Source organism: Loxodonta africana, chromosome 4 (assembly GCF_030014295.1).
Source record: "Loxodonta africana isolate mLoxAfr1 chromosome 4, mLoxAfr1.hap2, whole genome shotgun sequence".
Classification (NCBI taxonomy): Eukaryota; Metazoa; Chordata; class Mammalia; order Proboscidea; family Elephantidae; genus Loxodonta; species Loxodonta africana.
In genome coordinates, this window is record NC_087345.1 from 13,867,544 (window position 1) to 13,886,525 (window position 18,982).

The 18,982-nt window shown below is 53.9% G+C and overlaps 1 protein-coding gene across 2 annotated transcripts in view; it reads right to left on the reverse strand.

Annotated features, from left to right (window-relative positions):
• Window positions 1–2,059: 2,059 nt before the first annotated feature.
• SYNGR1 (synaptogyrin 1) overlaps window positions 2,060–18,982 on the reverse strand; it is a 31,459-nt gene continuing 14,536 nt past the window's right edge. The window contains exons 2-4 of one of the 2 annotated variants that reach the window (XM_003419754.4): window positions 13,435–13,681; window positions 11,613–11,758; window positions 2,060–6,836 (exon numbers count right to left, since the gene is read on the reverse strand). In XM_003419754.4, the coding sequence (XP_003419802.1) occupies window positions 6,615–6,836; window positions 11,613–11,758; window positions 13,435–13,681 (615 nt within the window). In that variant the 3' untranslated portion in view covers window positions 2,060–6,614. Of the gene's footprint in view, window positions 6,837–9,886; window positions 10,211–11,612; window positions 11,759–13,434; window positions 13,682–18,982 lie in introns of those variants that run through there. The other variant, XM_003419755.4, reaches the window with a different exon arrangement.

Genomic DNA, 18,982 nt, shown 5'->3' on the forward strand with positions numbered 1-18,982 from the left:
GAGCAAGGGTTTTGAAGCTAGACACACTGTAAGCCGATTTAGGCTCTGCCATTGGGTGAGTCCAGCTGTACACTTCTCTGGCTCAGCTCCTCATCTGTGAAATGGAAGGATTGCAGGGCCCTATCACAGGTGACTGAAAGACGTGAAATAAATGATGCCTGTGACATGCTAGCATAACTCTGGCCCACAGCCAAGGGTAGGTATCTAATTGACAAGGAGATTATTAAAAAAGACAAGAAAAAAGATTCCAAATAGAACAAAGGGGAAACGGAGAGGGGGCTGGAATCAGCATTCGGAGCAGGACCAACTAATGGGTGTGCACTTGGGGGCCCCGATCTCAGGAGGGGCCTTGCACTGGTTTAATGTTCTGCTGTGCCCAACTTGAAATCCTTGAGTAATTTTATTTTGCTTTTTGTTATTTTTTTTGTTTGTCTGTTTTATATGCAAAATAATACAAGTGTTTTGTAAGTGAAGTCCCCTTGGACGATGAAGCATGTACGAAGATACACCAGGCAGCAATGAGCAGGTTCAGGCCAGGAGGCACAGCGAGCAGCGGCTGCATGGGTGCTGAGCAGTCGACCTGGTCGCCTGGGATGGTCCAAGGCGCTGTGGGGCTGCAACGGCGTGGCCAGGCCAGGATCTGGGGCCAGACTGGCAGTGGTGACTGTGGCAGCAGCGACAGAAGCAGTAGTGGCGGTGGCGGCAGCTGGGCCTCCACATGGGGCAGCGTGGGGCCCTGATGCCAGGTCAGCTTGCCTGTCCAGGCTGAGAGCTCTCGCCTGCAGTGGCTGCACAGATACGAAGTCTCCAGCCAAGTGTCAGGACAGGAGCTGCCGGCGCTGAGGCTGTCAGCTTTGTCAGTAAAGTATTACAAAACGAAAGCATACACATAGATGCTGCCATGGACCAAGGCTATCGGAATTCTTCAAGCAGTTTGGAATCTCTGGTCTTGAAAACTGCTGCAACACTGGAAAACAAATATCCACAGGCTTAGAGATAGAAAAGAAATTTCAAGATTGTCGCACTCTACAGAGAGAAATAGCATTTCCATGTGAAGTTTCATTATTAACAAGGATGACAAATTTTAAAATTAATTTTCCCTTGTGATTGAAGACACAGGGATAAAACGTATAAACAGGTGCTTTGAATTATATAGAAATTATGCAGTCACTTTCGGTTTCTTGTATGACCTCCACAAAGTACAGGGAATATCAGAGAAAACATTAAAATGTCACTGTATAAACTTATATTTAACATTAAATTCAGACTTAAGCAAAACTGACCTGTACGAAGAGTTAAATCTTTTTAGAAAAAGTGTTCCACGAGTATCCTCAGCTCTAGATGTGCTACTTGTATTTGGAAAGCATTTATCAGAAATTTCTCTGCATGTCGTGACAGCCTATAAAATATTCTTACCACCTCCAGTAACAGTTCCATCAGCAGAATGATCCTTTTCAAAATAAAAAATTACAGAAAAAAAAAATTAGTTGCAATTTTGCATTGGCCGACCCAGGTAGGTGACCTGACGTGGGGTTGATCCCGGAGCCCACCGTATAGCAGGAGTCTCCCATGTGGTGGGCGGCAGCCACAGCTTTGAGGCTTCCAGCCTGAGAGCTCTGAGTTGAGGGTGGGATCTCTTGATTGCGAGGAATCGCGGCCAATCCCTCTGCCCTATTCTGGAGGGACGCGACCTGATTGGCTTAGCTATCATTCTCTTCCGAGTGGGTAACGGTTTTGACGCCAAGACATTGGGACTCCACCAGCCTATAGAGGGCCAGGTTTTGGTTAAGGCGTTCACCTCTGTGCAATCAGAGGCCTAGTGGCCCTTCCCCTGGCTGGGCCTGGGGCAGGACTTTCAGACAGAACCGAGGTGGAAGAGAAAGCATGGTGACTGAGAGGTCCATACAGAGGCCTGAGCTCAAGCGTTCTTCCACCCGAGTCATTCTCACACCTACCTCACCCCCTTTATTCAGTCCATCAGCGAATCCAGTAGGCTTTCTTCAAATGTATCTTGGCTCTGTTCACTCATCATTGCCATGGTGAGCATCCTGTCGGAGCAATGAGCAGCAGCTTTTTAACTGCCACGTGGTCCACCAGTGGTCTATTTGAAGCAGGTGTCAGGATGGCATCCCTCCTTCAGTGGTTTCCCACATCCCTTAGAATGAACCCAAACTCCTTACAGGGTGCGACCAGACTGTCCTCTAGCCTGTTCCTCACTCTCCTCTCCCCCTAAGCCTCCACCACCCCTTGCCACTCCCAAGCTCCTCCCTGTCCAGGGACCTGTGTTCCTGCTCCTGTCCAGGACGTTCACCAGTGCACCCCTTGCTGCCTAACCCCTGCTTGATCTGAGGGTCTCGCCAGGCTCTGAGCCCACAGCCTAAATCTTGTCTTCTGACATTCTCTTACCCTACCCCAGCAGTTATCACAACTTCTATTTTTACTTGCAAGTTTCTTTAAGATCCACCTTCCCCACTAGGCAAGGGCAGGGACTGTGTCCATCTTGTTCGATGTTGAACTTCCAGGGCCTAGCAGTATCTGACATTTAAAGGCTCTGGATAAATACGTCAGCCTAGAGTCACCAGCTTTAAGAACAGGTGCTGTACACATATGTGTGTAAAAACATGGAAATGGCCTGGAAGGAAACAGGCCAAGCTCCTAAACCTCGTTACCTCTGGGAATCCAGGAACAGCCCAGGCCGGGGAATGGTGATTGTGTCAGTGTGTGTGTTGGGGGTTTTGGCTTCAAATGTATTGACTTTCTAAGAGTATATTTATAGGTTTTTTTTGTGTAATTAAAAACTTATTAAACAATGAGCAAATAAAATATGGTCCAGGTTACGGGAGACACTGGGGATGGGCAGTTCCATGCCACACTCACCAAGAACAGAGACACACCAGGACACACTTGCAATCCCCTGGTGGGTTTTGAGTCTTCACTTTATTACTGTGTCACCAGAAGTCACCACCTTCACTTGGTTCACCACAAATGGACAGATGTCATAAATAAGGGTGCCATGGGGCCACTGGATTCACTCTTGAGAGACTGCACTAGGTGGTGGGGGAGTCTAGAGTGGGGGTCCGGGGGGGACCGCCCTTCACCGCGCACACACACACACACACACACACACACACACACAGATATATTTGTGGAGACTTATATTATACATCTTATATATAGAAAATATATATATTTATACTATACACAGGCAGTAATGCTGCAGGAGGGGCCAGGGCACCTGCGGATGGGGTGTCAAGTCAGGGGCATCGCTGGGAGATGGCTGGACCAGTCCATCCCCCCATAAACTCTTCGGAGGGGTGTTTCCCCTTCGTGTTCCTTGGAATCAAAGGGGTCTTGGGTCAAGGTTGGGAGGATTCCCAAGGAGTAACAAGCGGGGGCTCTTGGTTACATGGGGGAAGCCTGGAGCCCCCATGGGTCTTTGAAGATCAAGATTCACCAGGGAAGGATGGAATGGGTAACTGATACTGGTCCCCTGGGAATTAGTCCCTCAGTGGTTACACTCCCACCTGGAGCTGGACAGGGGCCACACAGGCAACACAGCCTGTGACTGAATGAGAAGAATGACAACTCGGGAGGCAGGAGACCTGGCTCCCAAACCTCCAGCTCTGTATCATGACCTTGGACAAGTCACTGTCCTCCACCCCAGACTCCACAGTCTCTAAGGGTCCTTTTTGTGTGGAACCCAGGTGTCCCAGGCCCTCTCTTGTGCTTGGTGTTGGGGGGGGTGGGACCCAAACTCTGCAGGGCCAGGGTGCAAGGGCCCTTCTCCAAGGAAAGGCTTGGGAGCAAGACAGTGGCAGGGAGGATAGTGGGAGGGAAGAGGGGATACCACTGCCCTTGAGTGTAGGCTCTGAGCTTGAGGCTCTGGGGGGTGTCCTCCATTAACCTCCCAGGACAGGAGTCAGGAACCCTGGAGCCCATCCAAACCCTGCCCTCACCTGCTGCGCGCCTTCGTACATCTCTCACCCTCTCTGTGTGCTTTCACCTCCACCACAAGGCTGGGCCCTGGCAGGAGGAAGGAGGTCTTATAGACTTTTCCAGTCTGGAGGGAGGCAGGCAGAAGGGTCTGTAATATACACTCAGGGGCTGAGTGAAGTTTAACAGGTACCTGCCTCCGGCCCCATTACATCATTACCCCATTACACGGGAGAAGCAACTGAGGTCTATAGAGGGCGTGATCCACATGCAGCTGGCTGGTGCCCCAGGAGCAACAGGTGGGCAGCACGCTGGGGTCTCCTCACACCCATGGGCAGGGAAGGTTTGTGGTGGGGAGTGCGCAAGGGGGACTTGCACAGCCTCCTGTGGGTGGGCACAGACTCTCACCCTCCCAGAAACATTCATGCCCACCCACACCATCACCGGCTTCAGAAACCTCTGGTCTGGTTCAGATACCATCTGAGTCCCTTCAGGCCACTGGGGGATGGAGAACCAGGGACGGAGCTCCTTCCCCAGACTTAGGAAATGGCAGTCAGCAACAACCAGAGGTCACTCAGCTGTCTGAGGTCCTGTTCTGTCCCTGCTGTCCTTGGGCCTCCAACAGTCCTGGGTTCAGACACAAGCTCCACCGCTAACTCACTTATGCCCCCTCAGCTTCGGTTTCCCCTTCTGGGAAATGGCGACGCCGTGCTGCTTCTCTGTCCAGGGTGTCCCTCCTCCCCTCACTGCTGTGTTAACTCCTGCCCACCCCTGGGGCCCTGTCCTCAAGGGAGACTTGGGACCCTGGCTAGCACACGCACCTGCAATGGACTCTTCGTATAGCTGTTTAGTGCTCATCTTCCCTCACAGACTGCAAGCTCCGTGAGGGCAGAGACCACGCCCAGCACCCAGCGCCCTGCACAGATGCCCGATAACTGTCTGCTGAACCAATGAGCAGATATTACCTGCCTTTCAGGGTTCTTGGGCGGGGAGGACAGGGAGTGGTGGTGGAAACAGCAGCACCGTGCCCGACCCACAATCCCTTGTGATCTCCTCACAGGGAGGGCTCTGAAGAGAGGTGTGGACGCTGGGCAGACAGGATGGACCACAAGCCTCTCCTGGACCTGGTTACACTACTCCATCCCCCGCCCCTGTGCACCTGTTTCAGGTCTCCCTGCCCCCTAAGGCTCAGCTAAGTGCCCACCTGTGCAAGAATCCGTCCCATCCCTGGGGCCCCACAGTCCTCTGTGTGCCTTTGGGGACACCTGCTGCCTTCTCCCCTGCATCCATGGCCTCCCCCAAGCCTACTATGCACAGGGGCTCTCATCCATGTCATCCCAGGGGCCATGCACCCCACAGCAGCAGCTCACGCATGGGGACATAGAGGCCCGTGCCAGCCTGGCTGGTCCAAAGCCCCAGTGCTGTTCACTCTGCCCCCACCAGGAGCCGGCCCCAGAGATGGCACAGCGTCCCAGATCAGGTTCCGTTTCCTGGGCGGTCACGAAGGTGGAGAATTGGGTCACCTGGTGGGGGTGGGGCTGGGCCTCACTTGCTGTGCCCTTGGGCCAGCCCCTCCCTCCTTCTGGGCCTCCTCAGCCACCTAGGCCCTGGGCAAGCACTCAGAACGCCAGCCCAGATGCAGGGACAGTGCTCAGTCCTTCAAATGCCACAAAGTGGGGTGGGTCTCCTGAGCTCCCGGGAACGAGCTTCCACGAACACACAGAGCAAGGAGCAACACACAGGAAAAGGAGCCACGGGGCTGGCGGGGGGGTGGGGGGGGGTCTCGGTTCCACCACCTCCAGAGGAAGGCCAAGGGCTGGAATGGGCTGCTGGATGTGGGACGGGGGCCCAGAGGCAGGACTGCCCCAGCTGGGGTGGAACAGGCCCCTGCTTGCAGCAGTCAGGGTGTCCTATGGGGCTGAGGCCCCCAAGGGCTCCCAGAATGACAGTAACACCGAGCTCCAGGCCGGCGAGGGGGTGGGGGTGGCGGGGTCGGCAGGGAGAGCAGGCACTCTGCAGTCCTCGGCCTGGGCTGGGCCTCGCTCCCCACTGGCTGCTGAGTGACCCTAGGCGAGTGCCCCTGACCTCCCGGGCCTCAGTTTCCTCCCCATCATAGGGTGGGGAAGCCCCAACTCTCCTAGTAGGACTGTTGAGAATGGAGAAGGCTCTGCAGGTGACAGCCCATGTCCCGTGAGTATTTACACTTGCCCTATGGCCGAGCCAAACCTTCCCAGCATGCCTCCCCAGCCCTCCCAGGTCTATTGTTCCCCTCATTCTCATCTCTGGTGCCCACGGCCCCTCTTCCTCATCTCATTTTTCCCCATCTGGGACCACTTCTGCCTCCTTCACCACCTGTGCCAAGCACCGGCCTGACACACAGTAGGCACCCAATAAATGCTCAATGACGCAATGAATGAATGCAAGCACCCCTAGTCACCACCCTCCAGGCCCGTGCTGGGCACATGCCCTTGGACGTACTTGCACACACACGTGGACAGCCCCCCAGCAGCTTGCTGCCTGCATCCCACCCCAAGCCTCCCTGGAACTCAGTGGGACAACTCCGAGGCTAAAGAGGCACTGGGCAGGGTGGCCTGGGAGGGAGCAGGGGGCTGGGTGTGGAGGAAGGGGCATAGATAGGGTCGGTGGGGCAGGGGCGGGCAGGGGGAGGCGGTCACTGTGGCTCAGTAGCCCTGTGACTGGTAGCCCTGGGGCTCGGCATCGAAGGCGTTGGCCGGCTGCTGGTAGGTGCCGCCCATGCCAGTAGGATCTGGCCCAGCGGTGGGCTCCACGTAGGGGGCGTAAGGCATGCTGGAGTCCTGGCTGGGGTCCATGTAGTCCTGGGAGAACAGGGCCGAGTCGGCGCCAATCTGGTACCGCTTGAAGGCCAGCACTGCCTGGCCCACCTGGGGAAGGCCAGCAGGGACAAGGATAGGCAGGTAGGGATGGTTAGGGGAGAGACAAGAGAGACAGACAAGAGCACTGGGTTAGTGACAGTTAGTTCACAGGACAGAGGCAATAAGAGGTTAAAGGTCCTTTAGAACCAAAGAGGAAACCTAGCTGGACCAAAGGCAAGGAAGACCATCCTCACAGCACCCCCCAGGGCCCCAGACACATTGACCAGCTAGAAAGAAGCTCATCAGTCACCCCCTGATTCCCCCCAATCTCAGTAGCCACTCTGGGCCTCCACTGTTGAATGTTAAAGTGGCCCAAGAGCCTACAGTATCCTTCTTAAGCTATGTTCTCAGGGGTGTTACGTGGAATGGGGAAAAAGAATTTCTTGGTGGGGCAGAAAACTGTTGGCATCTCCTAAAAGCCACTCTTCTTCGTCTCTCTTGTAGCTAGGCATGGTCATGTGACTATGTTCTGGCCAATGGGGCATCCATGTTCTTCATTTCATCCTTCAACCTGATGCCTGGAATGTGGATGTGATGGCTGGAGCTCTAGTTGCCATACTGGACCATGAGGACACAGGGCAAATTGTAGAGATGGAGGAGGCCTGGGTCACAAAGGACTTCTGGAGCTGGTATGTCAGCCCTGGGCTGCCTCCCCAGACCAAGGCCTGGCTGAAGTCACTGTGATTTGGGATTTCCATCAATTGTGACTAAATCTAATTCTAACCAAAACATTTGGTCAAAGAAGTTTGCGAAGTTGAGTTAAACAGAGTGAAATAGCTTGCAGAACCACAGGACTTGTCAGAGCCTTTGCTACTTAGTGCACGCCGGGAGTCTCCAAGGGAGAAACTATGGCAAGCAACATTCGCCAAGCCTCTGCAACCAACCGCAGATACCCTTTTTTCATAGAACTCAGTTTAGGGAAGACTCGTCTCTAGCATCCATGCATAATTAGGAAATTCTTTTTTGATAAAAGCAATTACACTGTTATTAAAGACAATGGCACTGGCCACACTGAGCTAGGGAGTAAATGACCTTCGTCAATAAGAATGATTACAGAGTTTACAGGTTCACAGTCACAGCCTTCCTCCGGAAGCGTTCCAGCCCAAGGAAACCTGCCTGTGATGAGAAAATGCTAATGCCCTACCTACGCCATTTTGGGGCTGGGGAGATTGAGGCCTAGAGAAGGCTGAGGCCTGTGGCAGTCGGGTCCAGAGTCCAGACCTGGATGTGGGGGTCCTGCTCCTTCCCAGGCCAGGGTTCTCTCTGTCTCCCTCCCTTTGATCAATCTCCTGACAAGGCACTGAGTTAACCAGGAACTCGTGGGGGTCCTGCTCCTTCCCAGGCCAGGGTTCTCTCTGTCTCCCTCCCTTTGATCAGTCTCCTGACAAGGCACTGAGTTAACCAGGAACTCCAAAGGGTCACCTGGTGAAAGCTAGGGAGAGAAGTGCGCTTGGCATTTTATTTCAGAAAGTTCCAGAAGCCCAGTGACTAGGCATTAGTTTCTGATTTGTGCTGATTTCAGAAAGAGCTGGGGGGAGGATTCCTGGGAAGTGGCTGTTTAAGGCCAAGTGCTAGGGTCTGGGAAAAGGAGACCAGGCCTAAAGAAGTTGGGCTGTGGGAAATTAGTGTGGCCCCCTTCAGTTTTTCCACTATGTTGGTATGAGGCAAACCCTGGTGGCATAGTGGTTAAGAGTTTGGTTGCTAACCAAAAGTTCGGCAGTTCGAATCCACCAGGTGCTCCTTGGAAGCCCTATGGGGCAGTTCTACACTGTCCTATAGGATCACTATGAGTCGGAATGGGGTTTGGTTTTTTTGGTTGGTATGAGGTCCTGGCTGCTAAGCGCTCAGACGCTGGAGCCTCGAGAAGCGGCGGGGGCAGTGAACTGCCCTGGGCAGGGGTCAGGTCTCAGGCAGCCTAGGCTGTTGGCAAGTCCACAACAGCAGTTAGGGAATGAATGAAAGGTCTGCAGACTCGCTTTTCCCAGAGCTCCCTGGCTTCACTGTCCAGGCTGGTTTCCTGAGGAGGCAGACCTCTGTGGACCCTTCCAGGGAAAGGCCTCTGGCTACCAGCACCTAGTGCTGTCCCTGCCATCACTCCTCTGCCTCCGCCGAATCAAGGTCCACCTTGGCCAACTAGCTCAAGGGGCCACCAGACAGGAGCAAAGGAGGAACATGGGCCCCTGGTGGGCTGGGGTGCCAAGGGAAGGCTGGGCATTCTGCTCAGAGCCCAGCAACCTGGTGGGCCCCTGGTCCTGCTTCCCACAGAGTAGGTATACTCTGCAGCATCTCCACTGTGCAGCAAGCAGCCTGCACTTGTATGCTCCCAATGCCGGGAAGCTCACTGCCTGTGCGCTCAGCCCCTACCATGGCTGAGGAGTTGCTTGGGGGGCCTGTTGCTGCTCTACTACCTCCTCAACTCCTGCAGAGAGTGGAGGGATGGGTAGGTTCCTGCTCAGGCAGCTGATGGTCCCAAGAAAGAAACCAGTGGAGAACTGGGGGCCAGAGTCCTCTGGAAGAACAAAGATTCCCCACATGAAAATCACTCCGGAAGTAGAGATTATGGAGGCGCCCCTGACTCCCTGGAGAGAATGAATAAATGAATGAAGGAACATGAGTTTACATTTATTGAGCATTCCTGTGCCAAGCCCTGTCCTGGGCTTTCTTTCATCCTCACCATCATCACCATTATCACCCCCTCCAGGATGTGGACTGAGCCTCAGAGAGGTGCAGGGGTTTGCCCAGGGCCACACAGCCCGTGAGAGCAGAGTGGGGCCAGGGGCCCTCTGACGTCCTAAGCCAGGCCTTCCTCGGCAGCCAGTCTCCCTGGGGACTGTGAAGACCATCCTTCACGCTACCATCATGGGATGGGTGGTCAGTTCTCACAGCTCAGCACCTCGAACCTTCGACACCCCTGGCAACCCATGTGTGGAGCCACCTCCAGCCCCTTAACAGCCCATGGCAGTCCATTTTGGGAGACTTAGCACCCCAGTCTTGCCCCTCCCCAGACTGTGGGCTCCTCGGTCAGGGACCCTGTCTGATTCACCACTAGGCACAAGCCAGCTGCTCAATAAATGTTTACTAAGTGAATGAACACACGGAGAACACACAAAGGAGGTGATGAATGAATGAGTGAGTGGTCACTCCGAACTGGCTCCTCAAGCCAGCCCTCCAGCCCTGGTGTTCTGGTTGTTCGGCCCTCTGGGGATAAATGCATTCCAGGCACTAGGTGTGCCCCTGCAACCTGGCCACCGGGCATGACACAGGGCTCCTGCTCCTGTGAACCGGGAGGCCTAGGGCTGTGCCATGCTGGGGAACAGCGTGTTGTACTCTTCCTGGAAGGTAAGGTCCTTGAATCTCCGCACGGCCAGGGCTGCGGTCAGGCTCTGCCAGGAGAGAGTGGGGGTGAGGCCGGCAGGGTCCAGCAAGGAGGCTGGCTTCAGCAGTGGGGCAGGTGCCTTTCAGTCAAGGTCCTTCAGACTCACTCCTGGAAATGCTGGTATCCAATCACCCACCAGCCTCTGTGAGCCAACCCCACCCCCATGTCAGTGTACACATCGCCCAAACTCCTCCCTGTTGGGCTGGGTGGTCCCCACTTTAGGCATCTTCTCTGGCCTGAGATCCCCTGGGGTCACTTGGTTTTTCCTATCCAGCCTTGAGGACATCAGGGGCTAAAGTGACCACAGCTGGCCTGCCAGGGGCTGAACCACAGGCCCCTCTATACTCTAGCTCCCAATATGATAGTGGGGGGACCAAGGAAAATGGACATACAGGGACCTTCAAAGAAAAAGAAGCCACCCCAGGGTGGGCTCAGGAGGGTGAAGGAGCAGGGGGGCGCTGGCTGTAGTGTGGCTTCACGGAGTGCCAAGGCCCCCTCCTCGTAGAAGGCTGGGCCAAGGACTGAGGGATGTCCTTGGTGGGGGGTGGGGTGGGGGGTGGAGGAGGTGGGGGGGGGGAGGGGGGCCTGGAATTGAGTGGCCCCAGATCTCTGAAGGCAGGAGTTTGGGTGAGAAGAAGAAAGACAACGAGATTGGCTAGAACCAGGGAAAGGGAGGGGCCAGCATTGCTGTCCGGCTGTGGGCCCTCAAAATATTTTTTTAAACTTGAATAAATGCCTGACATGTAAAGATCAGATTTCACATTACAATTCAGATTTCTGGCTTCTGTGGCCTTGGGGGTCCCCATTCCTGCTGGCACCAGGAGCCAGGCAAAGGGTGTCCTTTCTGAACAGGCAAGAACATGGCACTGGCCTGCCTCACCCATCCCCACATCCTGCCTGGCCCTGTAGGTTTCTGAGTTTGTGACCGCTCTGCATACACACCCATATCCAATCCCACCCCCCCCCCCCCATTTTACAGATGGGAAGATTGAGGCCTGGAGAATTAGGCACAGCCCCAGGATGTGATCCAGGTTTCCTGACTCCAGGCCTGGCTTCTTCCCAGCCTCATATCTTTGAAGGCCTCAGCTTCCTGTCTAGGCCTTGGCTTTCTTTTCTATAAAAGGGGGTAATAAATACCAACCACCTAGAGTAGTTGAGGGTGTCCATGGCCTACAGGAAGGATGTTCTGTACCAAAGCGAGAGTCTGGTGTCACCAAGTGGCTGTCCTCCTTAGCAAATGCAGTGGTCTCCTTCCCCAGGGAGGAAGCACTGTGCTGCCCGCTCCAAAGGTAAGTGGACCGAGAAAGGAGAGGACAAACAGACGCCAATCCCTGCTATGCTGAAAGGCCACCAGCCTGGGGGCTCCACTAGGGGCAGATGAGTGTGGCTCAGTGGGTGGCTGCACTCACCCAAGTGAAGATGGAGAAGAAGGAGAAGGTGATGGCGGCCCGGGCCGCGTCCGTCCCTTCGTTCAGCGGGTTGTCCTTGGGCTTGGAGACCTGCCACTGGTTGGCTAGGAAGCAAAAGCCCACGAACCAGAGGAAGGCCCAGAAGGCTGGGGGCATCCACAGGGCCACATACGCAGAGAGGGGGTGAGTGGGGAGAGAACGGGGGGCCGAGGAATGAGGAGAAGTTCAGAGCAGGTCTCCCACATCATCCCACCCCCAAAGGAATAGGTCAAGGGTGGGGTGAAGGAGAAGCAAAGAGAAGAGGCAGCGAGAACCGAGACATGAGTGAGGTGCAGAGGGGACAGACCATTGGGAAAAGACAGATGAGGGCCAGGAATCACAAGAAGGCCAGGCAGTGAGCAGGGAGGAAGGAGGGAGACACAGGGTATGAGAGAGAAGACAGAAGTCAGTCAGCTGAGGCCAGCTTTTGTCTCCCAGCTAACCCCAACTCAGGGCCCCTGTCCACACCCAGGGCCTGCGGCTCTCCAGGGAGGAGCTCCCCCTTCTCCCCCACGCTGTTCTATTGCAGTCTCCCAGGGAAGTCGGGAGACAGGGGTTATAAGGAGGCTGGATAAAGGGGTACCTCAACCTCAGCGGGTCTGAGCAATGACTTCTGACTTGCAGCCTCACCAAGTTGTCAAATTTAGTGCAGAGTCCTTTGAGAACCAAGGTGGGGATGGGTAGTAGTGAGAGCCTGTCGTCTTCCTGTGGGTGGCCAAGGCCTACGCAGCTAGGACCAGAGCTACTCAGGATGAAGTGTGCATGGGCCAAGGGTGTGGGGAGCCTAGAGCCCAGCCTACCTCCCAGAGGCACTGCCAGGGACCCCTGGGGTGTCGTGGGACCACGACTTCAGTCTAAGCCCTTTGAACTAGAAAGGAGAGACTGAGGCCCACAGAGGACGAAAGACTGAGCCCAAGAGAATAATTTTATTCCAAATATAGGAGCGTGACATACCTAACCCCAGTGTCAGGCAGGAGGGACTCAGGTCTCTGGAGTGAACAATTTTCCAGAAACAGCTTTGGGTTCTGCTCTGTCCTACTGGAAGAAGTGGGCAGAGACCCTGCCACTCCCTGCGCTTGTCCCAGCACCCGGCAACAGGGCCGCAAGAAACTCGGCGTCCCCCAGGTGCTGAGGAGCAACGTGACCTGAGGGGGAGCTCACTGGGATGGGGGATGCCTGGGCCTCAATGCCTGACCCAGACCTGGAAATGGGGGGAGGTCCCAGCTGGAGACCCAAGTCCTGGCCCTTCCACCCCGCCGAAGCATCCACCAATCAGATTCCTAGAGCTCATGGGGGCAGAGGTCAGGACGCCCAGGCAAAGACTATTTCTGGAGGGCAAAGGTTGGCAGGTCAAGTCAGCTCCCCAGCCCCAGGTTCTGACTGATCTCCTAGGTCTGGCTGTGTGCCAGGGCCATACAATCACTGCCTTGCTTAGTTCTTAGGGAACCCCACCAGGCAGGAGCATAGAAGAGGCCATGGAAACAAGAGGTGACGCCTCTGGACATGGTACAAGCCCATCCCACTGTGCACTCCCCTTCCCTCTCCAGGGGCTATTCTGGGGTCTCTGGTCTTGCCATGGTCCCATCCTTCCCTGCTCCCTGTTGCCAGGCATATGGCTCCAAGTCAGTCCCTTCACCCGCCTGGGCCTCAGTTTCCTCATCTGTAAAATGGGAAGAAGGCACTGCTGCCTAACATGTGTGAGCAAAGATTAGCAGACCACGGCCAGGTGGTCCTCTGTAGACTACCTCACGCTGAGGGGATGCCCACTGGGGCAGGGGCTCACCCGAGACACCAATGTCGGACAGGACTGCCTTCTTTCGATCCTTGACACTGCTGATCTGTGGGAAGTACACGTCCAGGGCCAGGTAGAGCAGGCAGGTGAGAAAGGCCAGCACGCCCACGGTCACACCGTAGCTGCAGGCGTTGGGGTTGCGGTTGTAGATGCAGAATTCCTTGCCCCCCTCAGCCTCGTCGGGAATGTTGAGGTAGCCCTCGTTCACGATGGAGCCGAACACCACGATGGAGAAGACCTGAGAGGTGGAAGCAGGGGTGAGACCTGGGCAGGACCCAGCCCGGCCCCAGCCCCTACCCAGTACCAGCCCTGGGGGAGCAGGAGGCATCAACACCCCCACCTGGTACCTGCCCCTCTGAGTCTGTTCACCAAGGTCAGCCACAAGGCCGGCATTTCAGACGGGAGGCCCAGAGAGGGACGGCAACTTACTTGGGTCACACAGTGTCAGGGACGGGGGGGGGTGTCAATCACTTACGCCCTCAGTCATGGGAACTGAGGCCCTCCAAACACAGATGTGCTCCCCCTCCCCCACACTCAGCTAGGTCCAGAGAGGTCTTCCAGGTCTTCTGGTCATGGGTTCTGTTTCTGAGGGGCTGGACCCGGCCTCCCAGACCAAAGGGTCCCGGGCTGTCCTGGCAAACCTGCCCCAGTCTCCCAGGCTGACCCCTCTGAATGCTGGCACATACCTAGCCCCATCTTGTGCTCCCTGTGGGCTGTCCTGGGGTCTCAGGCCCTGTCTCATTCCACCCTTCCCTGTTGCCTGGGCCACCAAGGCCTCAGAAAGTGAAAAGAATGATGAGTGAAAAAGTAACACCAGTCACAACCCTGCCAATTACAGGCTACCCTGAGTGTGATACACGCACTGCCCCATTCAACCCTCTCCACAGCCCTCTGCGGCCCCTGAGGTGATTCCCAAAGAGGCCCTGTTAGGAACTGAATTGTGTTATAGATGTGAATTGTGTCCTCCAAAAATACATGTTGTAAATCCTAACCTCAATGCCTGAGGTTATAATCCCATTTGGGGATGGGTTGTCTTTGTTATGTTAATAAGGCAGGATTAGTGCAAGGTGTGTCTTAACCTCTTTTGAGATATAAAAGAGATTAAACAAGCAAACTAGAGCAATAGAGATGGGGGAACATGGATACTAAACCACGTGGAGATCTCTAAGAAACCAGGAAACAAGCTGAAGAGACAAGGACATCTCCCCAGAGCCAACAGAAAGAGAAAGCCTTCTCCTATGGCTGGCGCCCTGAATTCGCATTTCTAGTCTCCCTAAACCGTGAGGAAATAAATTTCTGTTTGTTAAAGCCATTCACCTATGGTATTTGTTTTAGCAACACTAGATAAGAGAAATTGTATCCCCCAAAAATGTGTTGTAAATCCTAATCCCTATACTGTGGATGGAGCCCTGGTGGCGCAGTGGTTAGGAGCTCAACTACTAACCAGAAGGTCGGCAATTTGAATCCACCAGCTGCTCCCTGGAAACCCTATGGGGCAGTTCTACTCTGTCCTACAGGGTCACTGTGGGTCGTTGGAATGGACTCATGGCGATGGGTTTTTATACTGTGATGTAACCCCATTTGGGAATAGGGTTTTTCTTTATGTTAACGAGGTCATACCAGTGTAGGGTGTGTCTTAAGCCAATCGCCTCTGAAATTTTTAATGAAAAAACCAGATTAGGCATGGAGAGAAGCAAGCACAGATGGGCGAAGATAGATGCCACACCACACAAAGGTCGCCACGGAAACCAGGAACAGAAACAAAGAGACAAGGACCTTCCCCCAGAGCCAAAAGAGAGACAGAGACTTCCCCTGGGGCAGGTGCCCTGAATTTGGACTTCTGGCCACCTCAACGGTGAGAAATGAGGCCCTGGTAGCACAACGGTTAAGCGATCAATTGCTAACTAAAAGGTTGATGGTTCAAATTCACCAGCAGCTCTGTGAGAGAAAGTCTTGGTGATCTGCTCCTGCAAAGATTACAGCCTAGAAAATCATACAGAGCAGTTCTCTGTCACATGGGGTTCACCATGAGTCGAAGATGGATTCGATGGCACCCAACAACAACAATAAACTGTGAGAAAATAAATTTCTGTTTGTGATATACCACCCACTTAGGGTATTTCTGTTACAGCAGCACTAAAAACTAAGACACCCCACCTCCTGGTATTCACACCCTTGTGTAGATCCCTCCCCTTTAGTGAGGGCTGGATTATGACTTGCTTCTAACAAACAGAATATGGCAAAAGTGATGGGATGGCACTTAATGTTAGGTTGCAAAAAAGACAGTGGCTTCCATCTTTCTCACTTTCTCTTGCCCCGTTTCGCTTGTTTGCTGTGATGGAGTTCAGTTGGTTTTGAGTCCACCCAGAGGCACTTCGAAAGAAAGCCCTGGTGACCTACTTCCAAAAAAGCAGCCATTGAAAATTCTATGTAACACAGTTCTCCTCTGACACACAAGGGGTCGCCAGGAGTCAGAATTGACTTGACGGCAACTGGTTTTTGAAGAGGCCATGTGGCAAGGAACTGAATCCTGCCAACAACCATGTAAATGAGCTTGAATGCAGATCCGCCCTCAGCTGAGCCTTCAGATGAGACCTCGGTCCCCACCAACACCTTGATAGCAGCCTATTAGAGACCCCGAGGCAGTGGTACCCCGCTAAGCTGCACCCAGACTCCGGACCAACAGAAACTACAAGATAATAAATGTGTGTTGTTTTAAGTCACAAACCAATGTCACAAAACGATACGTGTATTGTTTAACGAGAAACTAATCTGCTCTGTAAACTTTCACCTAAAGAACAATTGAAAAAAAAAAATACGAGAGGCACTATGAATACAGTGAAACCTGTGAGAGCCAGAACTCAACAAGACTGCCTTGTTTTTCCGGGTCTCACAAGTTTTCTGCCTTTGACAGGGTGCAGTCTTACCACCTTTCTACTGCTCGTTTCAGTGAAAAATATTTGAGTTTTGTTTCTTTGACAGGTTCCTGCCTTACACAGTTCTGGCTTTTGCAGGTTTTACTGCGTTATTTTTATCATACCTTTTTAAAATGCCTATACTTTATATAGGTCTTCTAGTGTATAGGATACGTTACTGCAGTAGTAATACATATAAAATCAGTAGATCTACATGTAATGGGAGTTGGCTCAAAATTTGTTCCCGAAAGAACTACTCTGACACTCATGAGGTCACCATGAATCAGAATCGACTTGATGGCAAACAGAAAAAAAACCCCAGAGCGGAGCAGTGCACAGTAGGAGTTTGTTGCTGTTAGCTGCCATCAAGTCAGCCCCTGACTCGTGGCGCCATCCCCATGACTGGTTACGAATCAGACCACCGTGATCCATAGGGTTTTCACTGGCTGATTTTTGGAAGTAGATCGCCAGGCCTTTCTTCCTAGTCTGTCATAGTCTGGAAGATCCACTGATACCTGTTTGGCATCAAAGCAATGTGCAAACCTCCACTGACAGATGGGGGGTGGCCGCACATGAGGGGCACTGACTGGTAGTCCAACCCAGGTCTCCCGCATGGAAGACAAGAATTCTGCCACTGAACCACCAGTGGCCCCAGGAGGAGCTTAACCAAACCAAACCACTGCCATCAAGTTGATTCCATTCATAGCAACCCTACAAGACAGAGTAGAGCTGCCCCACAGGGTTTCCAAGGCTGTAAATCTTTACAGAAGCAGACTGCCACATCTTTCTCCTGAGGTGGGTTTGAACAGCAGGCCTTTTGGTTAGCTGAGCTCTTAACCACTGCGCCACCAGGGCTCCAATAGGATATTAAAAAAAAAAAAAAATTAGTAAGGGTTAATTTCCATCTCCTGACAGCCCTAGGAAAGTGAGAACACTACCAGGAAGGCCCCTGTGAGCAACGCTTCCTGAACAGACACACATTCCCCGGGAGCAGCAGAGACGCCGCTGCCATCAAGGTGGGAGTAAGATGTACCCCTCTTCCAAAACAGAAAAGGCCAGGAGGCCAGCACAGGAGGGAGACAGCAGGCGGAAGTCCCGGCCTCTGGGACAGCAGAGGAGGAACCATTAATACCTGGGCCCTCTTGAGGGACAGAAGCAGGGAGTCCTCAGAGAGGCTGGGAGGAAAGTGCTAGAAACAGAACAAGATCAAAACATCCTCGGAGGGACCAGGCAGCGGGGCCCCAGGGGCTGTACAAGGAAGGAGGCAGCTTCACTCCAGCTCCTGCTGCTGCTGCCTGCCCCTCTTGCCCCTACGCCGTCCCCTCCATCCCAGGCTCCAGTGGATGGGGGCCTTGGGCAGGATTCATCACAGGTCAGTCTTCTCAGCGCCTGGCACTGGGCTGGGAGGTGACTCCAACTGTGAAGACCCTGCTGTGGGGGAGCTGGCCATCTCGGGGGGAGCAGTTAGGTGGGCAGGAGCCTGGGCTTGGGGTCAGACCACCTGAGCTGGCTGAATCCCTGCTTGGCTGCTTGACCAGCTGGGTGACCTTGGGCAAGTGACTTGATCTTTCTGAACCTCAATTTCCTCATCTGTAAAGTGCAGGTAACAAGACACCTGAACTGTGAACAGCACACAGCACATAGTAAGCACCCAAAGATGCTAGGCTGACATTACAGCAAAGCAGACAATTACAGCGATGACAGACACTGTGAAACACTGTGAGGGAAGCCATGGTGGTCAGGGAAGGTGCCCTCTGAATTGACACAGGGAGGAGCCACCCACGCAAAAATCGGAGGGAACCGAGTTCCAGGCAGAGGAACAGAAAGTGCGAAGACTGAGGTGGGAATAGGTTTCGCATGGCAGGAGCAGTGACCAAGGGAACTGGGGCTGGAGAGGCATAGGGGAGGGGAAAGAAGTGGGATGGGAGACAGGACCATGTAGGGCCTGGTTGGCTGTGGTGAGGACCTTGGATTTAAGCGCAGTGCGAAGCTGTGGTGGGGGTGGGGGGGAGGGCGGTGGGCAGAGGTGTGACCAGATCTGACTCCATGGACCATGGCCCTCTTCTCCCAGTCCCATCCCCTCCCATCCGCCCCCACCCTATAGCACAACGGTCACTTCAGTGGCTCTCCACCACCTTCAGACACAGCCCAAGCTTCTAGGGAGGCCTCATCTCAGGGCCAAAGAATTGGGGAGTGACATGCAGTTACTGACTCATTTAACCATGTTTACTGAGCACCTAGTATAGGTCAGGTCCGTGCTGAGGCTGAGAACAGAGAGGAAGGCCTCTGTTCTCACAGACGGAGACAAATATGTACATATGTCGTTACAAGTGTCACAAATGATACGGTGTTGCAAGGAGAGGGGCCAGGTGGCTGGGGACATCCCGTGATGAAGTGACCTTTGAGCAGAAACCTGACTGAAGTGAGGGACCGGAGCCATGAGGACATCTGAGAGACAATGTTCCAGGGAGGAGAAGCCACTAGTGCAGAGGCCCTGGGGTGTGAATAAGCTCGGTATGATTGAGAGCATCACGGAGGCCAATGTGGCTGGTCCTGAGGCACTGGACAGTCAGGGCGAGGACCGGAATTTCACTGAGTGAGTTTGAGAGCCACTGAAGGCTTCA